The sequence below is a fragment of the Sylvia atricapilla genome, chromosome Z, assembly GCF_009819655.1.
Source record: "Sylvia atricapilla isolate bSylAtr1 chromosome Z, bSylAtr1.pri, whole genome shotgun sequence".
NCBI lineage: Eukaryota > Metazoa > Chordata > Aves > Passeriformes > Sylviidae > Sylvia > Sylvia atricapilla.
The window spans coordinates 41,100,960-41,108,684 of record NC_089174.1 but is presented as its reverse complement, the minus strand read 5'-3'; the positions used below and the strand labels follow the sequence as shown (position 1 = coordinate 41,108,684).

The following is a 7,725-nucleotide window of genomic DNA, read 5'->3' as shown; positions in this document are numbered from 1 at the left end:
CTCCAGGCGTCACACATGTGCCTGAGAGAGTTGTGCGAAAGCCCCCTGAACTCTGTCAGGCGGTTGCTGTGACCACTTCCCTGGAGTGCCTGTTCCAGTGCTCAGCCACCCTCTGGGTGAAGAACTTTCGCCTGATATCCCTCCTAAGTGTCCCCTGACACAACTTCAGGCCATTTCCTTGAGACTTGTTACTGGATACCGGAGAAAAGAGATGATCGTCTGCCCCTCCTCTTCTCTCCTCGTGAGGAAGCTGTAGACTGCTGTAAGGGTAGGAAGATGCCTGATTGTGGCTCATCAAATTGTTCAAAATAACAATAAAAGACTTTAAGTTTTACTATACATGTGTTGAACATAAAACCACTTGTAATGTTAACTTGCTATTTCTAGAGATGGCATATATATATTATGTGGTAGAAAAATAGTAGGGTAGTATCTGCAAAGCAAGAAGTTTATTTGTTGTGTTTTAATTCTGTGAGTTTACTCTCCACAGATGCATCCATCTGGAGAATAGTGCAGTTAAAGGCAACATGGCTTTGTTCATTTGCTGAGTTTTTGCTGAGTTATAGCCCTGTGTTGCTTCTATATCCTTCTAAAGAATATTTGGAATACTAATCATGAGAAAACAGTTTGAGATTATTATTAAGTACTTGGAATTGTGCCCTCTAGAGATGCCAAAACATGATAGGAAGTACTAGAAGGAACTTCAAAAGGTGTGTTGTTATCAAGATCATGTTTTTTTGGTGCTTGTCAGATTCTTTTCAGTCTGTGACAAACACCAAAAAAGTCTCCTGAGGATTTGAGGATTTCTGTAATTCGTTGCAGTCTGTATGAGTGATCAACCACATGATGGTGAGCTGTGATTCTCTGGGGGTTTGCTTTCCATAGGTATTCAGATGTGTCTTCTCTGCATTGTAAATCCTAACTTTCGGAGTGTTAGCTTTTACAAAGTTTTAATTTGCTGACCTGGCAGTTGTACGTAGGGGAAGGACTTTGTATTGGTTTTGCCACACCCCCTGTAGAAGATTTTTTATGTGAGAATACTTCAGCAATTTCTTTTTCTGTCTTTTTCAGTAGCTGGAGAATATCCACTGCTGTAACCTTGATAACACCTTCACGTGACTTGACTTTTAGAGTTATTCCAGTTCCGTTGAGTTTATTTGGCATTGGTGCAATAAATAGTGCTTGTGTCCATGCATTTTCAGGTTTATATTCCCATCATGCCAAATAATTATTTAGGATTGTGGTGCCAGCATCTTAGGGTAATTTGAAATACCTAGACCTCTCTTAAGATTTTGATGACATCACGTCTGCTTTGGTTGCAAGTGTTCTAGTCAGGAGTTTAAGTAAAGCCTCTTAGATACTAATTCAAAATCAAGTTCTGTACTAAATGGAAAGACCATGAAATTTCAACTAAAACATTTTCATTTGTAATATATTCATTTTAACTAACAATACTGCGGGCAAATAAGGTAATTCTATTGATGTTGTCTTGGCAGGTTTTGAAGATTTTTAAGTTGTTACACAGAACACGGCAAGAAGTTTTTAAAAATGATACCAGAGCCCTTGAAGGTGAGATACTTGTTTTGTGTCAAGTGTGCTTGCTTACCTGTATTTCATGGAACTTTCTTCTCGGAATAAGAGAAAGAAAATTCTTGACATAACGTTTCTTCAAATTACTGCCATAATTTTCAGGTAATAATTGGGAAAACCTTTCTATCCATAACCAGATACCCTTTAATTTGAAACAAAAAAAATGGTCCTTTAGATTCAAGCACCCAACATATATTTTGGAAAGGAAGTGTCTCTTTTTCAAATGTTCCTGATCTTCCTGGGAGATTTTTTTTTTTCTTTTGTTTGTTTGTTTTTTTAACTTCTTTTCAGTCCAGCCAAAACACGTTTACCTGTACTGATTAATTCTCTATGTATGTTTTTTCTTCAAGGGATTAATCATGCTTTTTTATTTTGTATATGCAATACAGAATGCTAAACTGGGAATCTTATTTGTGTACCAGTCAACTTAAAATGTGACATGTGAATTACATGGAAATCTTCCACTGAAATACTTTGATCAGAGTGCCCCAGGAAGGTGCTGTGAGGAACTTAAGATTCTTAACTCCAGGGCAGCAACAAATTCAAAATACAATTTTTGTTCACACCTTAGTTTTTTGTTTACTTTATTTAGCTGCAAGACAAAAGATAAATGAAGAATTCAGAAATAACCGAGACGAGACATCTGAAGCTAAGATTAATGAGGTATTTTCTTGCTTTCTGTTGTTTGGAGGTTTTTTCCACTTTACATAAGAATATTTAGAAATGAATTTGTTATTTAAAGGATCTCTAAACTACTGTAAACACATTGAGACATCATGAAAACCAGATTGGTTTAGAAAGATTTGTACATGGATTTTTTTTTTTTATAAATATATAGATACCTCAAATGGTATTAATACTGTTTTACAGAATTTTGTACATACAAAAATACTTCAGTAGAAACTGTGTTCTGATAGTTCAATGTGATTATTTTGAAGCTTATAATAAAATTATAGGAGAAAATGTTTAAAGTTGCAATTTTCATGTACATATTTTATGCTTTGCTCATAATAACTATCTGCACCGTGGTCACTTAAATTTACCTGATCATTGTTGTGTAGGCAAACAGAAACAAACAGAGAAGTTAAACCAGCTGCTCAGTTATTAACAGATCACAATGACTCAGTATTTTTGTAGAAGGCAAAAATCAGCAAAATTATTATGATTGATTTTAGTGTGGTATGGTTGTAGTATATATTAATTATTCTACAGGGATTTTTTTGTTTCTTCTTCCCTCATCATGCATTAAAAGTAGGGCATTCCGTTAACTCACTGTACATTACCTTTGCTCGATTGTCCCTAAACACTTTTTACTGAGTCATTTTTTCTGAAAGTTACTGTGAACTGAAATAGAATCTAGGTAATTTTAATTATTAACATCCATACAGAGTGAATAACTTAGTCCTTGTCATCTAGCCTTTTATCAGACTGTACACTGTCACTGGGCACTGGTTGGAAGAAAGTGCCTATATCTGCCCCTTGAAGAAATCAAATGTAAACCTTTTCCTCATTCCAGCCACTGAACAGTAGCGTAAATAGTTCTGACCATTTAGTTCCTGAATTTCAGCTTGTTATCAGCCTCCTGAGTAATAATACTCTGTATTACCACTGTCTGATCAGCTAAATTATGTGTTCAGGGTTGTTAGATGTACAGGAAAAATATTTGCTGCAATTTTGAAATTTTATTTGTTTTCTAGGCAACATACAAAGTACGCATATGTGACTTTTTAATAGGGATTATTTGATACTTGATTGACTGTGTCAGTGAAAGAAATACTAGACCTCCATCCCCGCTACACACTCCTAGAACATCACAGAAGCTGTCATATTTGTTACATACATACACTGAATGCACCAGTTTTAGTTCAGATCAGGAGTGCCCTTGTGAAGTTACCCTAGTTATTTCCACTTCCTGTGAATTTTCTTGTTTTGTAAAGCATCAGAGCAGCTAGCAGAATTCTCATAAGGTCAATCTGAGGAAGAAGCTATGCTTCAGGAGCATGCAGCCTGGCTGCTAATGGGCTTTCAGCTAAGGGAACTGGAGGATACTGCTCCAAGCTTCAAAAGGAGAGAGCCTGAGAAGAAGTGCAGTGTAGATGTAGAAGTATTGAGCTTTAGTCTTTGTAAAGATCCACTTCTGTTGGTATGCCCGACTTCCTAGCATGTCTCCTGAAATGTCTCACTTGAGCAATTCCATTTATTTCCGACGCAGGTATCGTGCAGACAAGTATTAGAGTTCTCTTAATGGCTCAGCAAAGCTACCAAGGGTTCTTCAGCTTATCCTTTTAGTGAAAGAAGGAATTCTAGTCTTTTGCCAAGTACTAATACCTCAGGTAGTCTTTAGGTAGTGCGTTGTTTCTGCACAGTCTTCTGTGAAACCTCAGTATTCTTAATTCTTCTCATGTTTTGCCCTTGTTTTTGTCTCCTTATTTCAGTAGTGTTGAAAGTATTAGTACTTTATTCCATAGTAGTGTTGAAAAAATGAGATTGCTCTTTCACTGTGGGAAATCAAATGTTACTGAGGTGTGAGTGAGTGTCTTTGATCATTGGAAACTAGTTAATTTGTTTTGTAGTTGCATTTAACCTTACTCATTTGCAGTTTTAATTGGGAATGTAGATGTATGGACTGGTGTATGTTACTGAGCCAGAGTTTCCCTCACTATGTGCTCCATGTCAAGGTCACTTACATATCAATCTGTAAGTTACTCCAGAATCCCCAAGGAAAAACAATGTATATATAGTATATAAGTAACTGAGTAGTACAGTGGAATGACTTTATTATTTGAATAGTTGTCTAGTATGGAAAATACTTTCAGTAATAGTCACATATAATTTAAATTACCCTGTTGCTCCTCTCTTCTTGTTCCTTTCACTAGCTTCTGAAAATAGCTTCCGATGTTGAAGTGATTCTCAGAACTTCTGTTATTCAGGCGGTTCACACAGATTCTGACAAAATAGGTGAGTAAGCCTGCTTGCTAAAAAGTTACTTAAATATGTTATAGTTTAGTAAATAAATACAGAATATGAAAATAAGGAAAGAATAGTGAGGCAAATAGCCCATCTGTTATTCTCTGCAGGGATTCTAAATATGAGCTATTCATTAATGTCACTACCTAGGACAGGCGGAGGTTTCAAAGATCCAAAGTTTCCATGCAAATGTTTTGAAGTATGGAGACTGGTAGAAAAGAAGTAGTGATTAATGTCCTTAACTAGCTATAACTGTTAGGGGGGTCAGCAATTATATAGCTAGTCAGCATGCCTGTGTGTACAGGGTAGTCACTCACCATATATCTAAAGGGGATAGCCACAGTACCTAGCTGTGGGTGTTTGCTCTACCAAACAGAGAGCAGCTGCTGAGGAACATTAGCAGGTGCAGTATGTACACTGACCATAGAATAGTTTTTTCTTTGAGGATTGAGTGTTCTTTCCCAATTGTTTTTTCCAGCAATTTCAGTTTCAGGTTATGCTGTGTAAGATTTGTGACACAGTGATTACCTCAATGCAAAGTCTATCAAATTCCGAAATCCTGAATCCTGGTTTAGAAGTTCTTTTATCTTGCAGTCAAAAAGAGAAGTAGTAGGTAGGCTCAGCATACAACTGTGTGGTAGATAATGAAGGAAATCTTCAGCTGTGTACATTGTTTCCTTTTACTTCTGTTTAGTGTTGTCTGTTAAGTTTTGTACCAGTTTTCAGTTTTAGGTTTGATAAAACATTTAACTTTAAAACAGCAATTATGATCAAGGCCAAAGGTAGGTCTGGACCAGAGTCAAGTCTTCCACGCTGATTCCAGGCAGGTAACAGTTGAAGAATTGGAACAGATGAAGTGAATTCACACCTTTTTTCAGCTGTTCACACTGGCAGCACTTCTGAGTCAAGGATATTTTCTAGTTTATTTGTCTTCAAATTACCTTCTCTTCAATTACTTTTTGTTTTCACCAAGCCATTTGTGATTTTTTAATTCCTTTATTGCCTCCTTTTTGGTCACTTCCCCCATGAAACAACTCTCAGAAAAAACAGGTGAATATCTGTGGTTATTCTTCCTATTCACTGCACACTGCAGGCAAGGAGGCACTTATATGCACAATATGGCACAATAATGTTTTCTCTTTCATTTTCAGCTACATTCCTGCTAATAGTCACTGCTAATTCTAAATTTAATTTTTGGCTGCCAAGCCAAAAAACATATTATGTATTTATTTTTACAAAATTCTACTCATTAAACTTATCAGAGTGGATTTGTCATAATCAGTTTTGAATTTATCACTTACTTTGTGAAGTTAGTATTTTTCTTGACCTGTGTGCATTGCGTGTCTCTAGGTGTAATTTTGTCCTTCAGTTTACTATGTCAAGTCTTAAGCATGTCTTGCTATTTTTCACAGTAAGACATTAATGAAATTGTTCAGGATGGCATAATTAAAAACCTTTTCTTCTCAGGTTACTTACAAATATGTTGAAAGTGATATGTCAACAAAAATACCTGTAGAACTTTGCATTTGATGTCACTCCAATGGATGGCCTGATAATTTATTGTTCACATCTTAGCATTTATCCAGTGACTTATCTGTGCAAGACTTCTGTCATCATAAGGCTGTTGTTTTATAAAAGCATTGATTGAGGGACTTTCAAGGATCCAAACATGTTGTGGCAACCTCCAGCAGGGACTGTAAGACGGAACTTCACTTGCAAAAGCCACATGGATTCATGTTGAAATACTAGCTTGTGTTCTAATCCTATGCGAGTGTGTAGGGATAGGTTTAGGACAGCTAGGTGTACCAGCAACAAGAGGGAGAGAGAAAACATGGGACTGCAGCTGAGTAGGACAGGGGACTTGGGAATGAAGGACACAGAATAGTCAGGTCTGTGACAATACAGTGGCAATAACTTTAACTGTGCTTTCTTTTCCTGTTGGCTTTTAAAATAGGTGTGACAAGATAAATATTACAGACTAGATTCCAAGACTTGGGGAAGAGAGCTAAGTCAAAGCCTGTATTCAATTTTGAAACTGCTGAAGTAAGCATAATGTGACTCAGGCTTGAAAAAAATGCCATTCACCCCCCTGCTAAAAGTTACTGCAAAACTTCATAATTTTTATGGCTTCTTAATAACAAAATTTCCAATGCTTATAAAAGGAGACAGGAGAACATTATTGTAATCAGCTGAAAGTAAAATCTTAGTATGATTTTGTTCTGGTTAGATATCATGATGCTCCTTGTACACTTACCAGAAGTTCAGATCCTCATTTTAGTAACCAGATATTTTGTTTGTAAATATAAAAACACCTTTAGAATTTAAAATAGCATTTTCTGTAAGATTATAATCTTACTGTTTTGGTTTTTTTTCTTATTTCAGTACTCATACCCAGGAAAGATCTGCTACAGGACAACACTCCTTACTTAGATAAACCAACAAAAAAGCAAGAATCCTGAAGAAAAAAGAGACTGCAATCAACTCACTAATTTTATTGAGTGCTGGGATATCATCATGCACTTAAAAGTACACAGCTGAATTGTGTTACTTCAGCCAGGAATTTTTCTGATTATGACAGCTATCAGACAGAGATTGTTTCCCAGAAATCCAGAGTTTTTCAAAGCTATATAAAAATTAAATTGAGTACTTAATACTGATATTTATTTTTAAGTTTATTGTCAATAAGCTTCTTTAAGGTAATGAAAAATCATATTGTGGCATTTAATGTTAAATTTATGCTTTGCACTGAAAGCATGATTTCTGAAGTTGTCATTAATTGTACACTAGTATATTGTCATACTCTCTGCTTGAGAGAGTTCTTAAAGGTTTATCTGAATAAATTATTTGTGTTTTACAGACGGTAGAGCATATCTAGTGTTTTTCTTCTCTGACCCACTCTGGAATGAGCAGGAATGTTAGATTTTGAGTTCTCAGATGAAAGCACAAGAGAACCCAGCCACGACATAACCGAAGGATGTTGGTTAAGATCTTATGGTTTATGAATTTATGGTGTTTAAACTTGTAATCATTGAGTTACTGAGGCACTTTCCAGAGAAAAGGGCCTTGCTGTCTATTTGCAAGTGAACTTGCCTAGAGTGAATGAATATATGAGAAGTTTGATTAGTAATCCCTAATCATTTGCATTTTTGTTAGGGATACTTCCTTGGT

General features: G+C 35.9%; 1 protein-coding gene across 1 annotated transcript; it reads left to right on the top strand.

The window, feature by feature from the left end:
- The first annotated feature begins 756 nt into the window (after window positions 1-756).
- LYRM7 (LYR motif containing 7) lies at window positions 757-7,420 on the top strand. Its single transcript, XM_066339747.1, has 4 exons — window positions 757-1,569; window positions 2,183-2,253; window positions 4,467-4,548; window positions 6,940-7,420. The coding sequence occupies exons 1-4, from the start codon at window positions 1,482-1,484 to the stop codon at window positions 7,014-7,016; spliced, it is 318 nt and encodes a 105-aa protein (XP_066195844.1). The 5' UTR covers window positions 757-1,481; the 3' UTR covers window positions 7,017-7,420.
- The last annotated feature ends 305 nt before the right edge of the window (window positions 7,421-7,725 follow it).

Excerpts from the sequence above, each read along its gene's own strand:
- LYRM7 (XM_066339747.1), top strand. The coding sequence starts at position 1,482 with ATGTTGTCTTGGCAGGTTTTGAAGATTTTTAAGTTGTTACACAGAACA. Across the intron at positions 1,570-2,182 it reads TGATACCAGAGCCCTTGAAG|CTGCAAGACAAAAGATAAAT; the intron begins GTGAGATACTTG and ends TACTTTATTTAG. Across the intron at positions 4,549-6,939 it reads CACAGATTCTGACAAAATAG|TACTCATACCCAGGAAAGAT; the intron begins GTGAGTAAGCCT and ends TTCTTATTTCAG.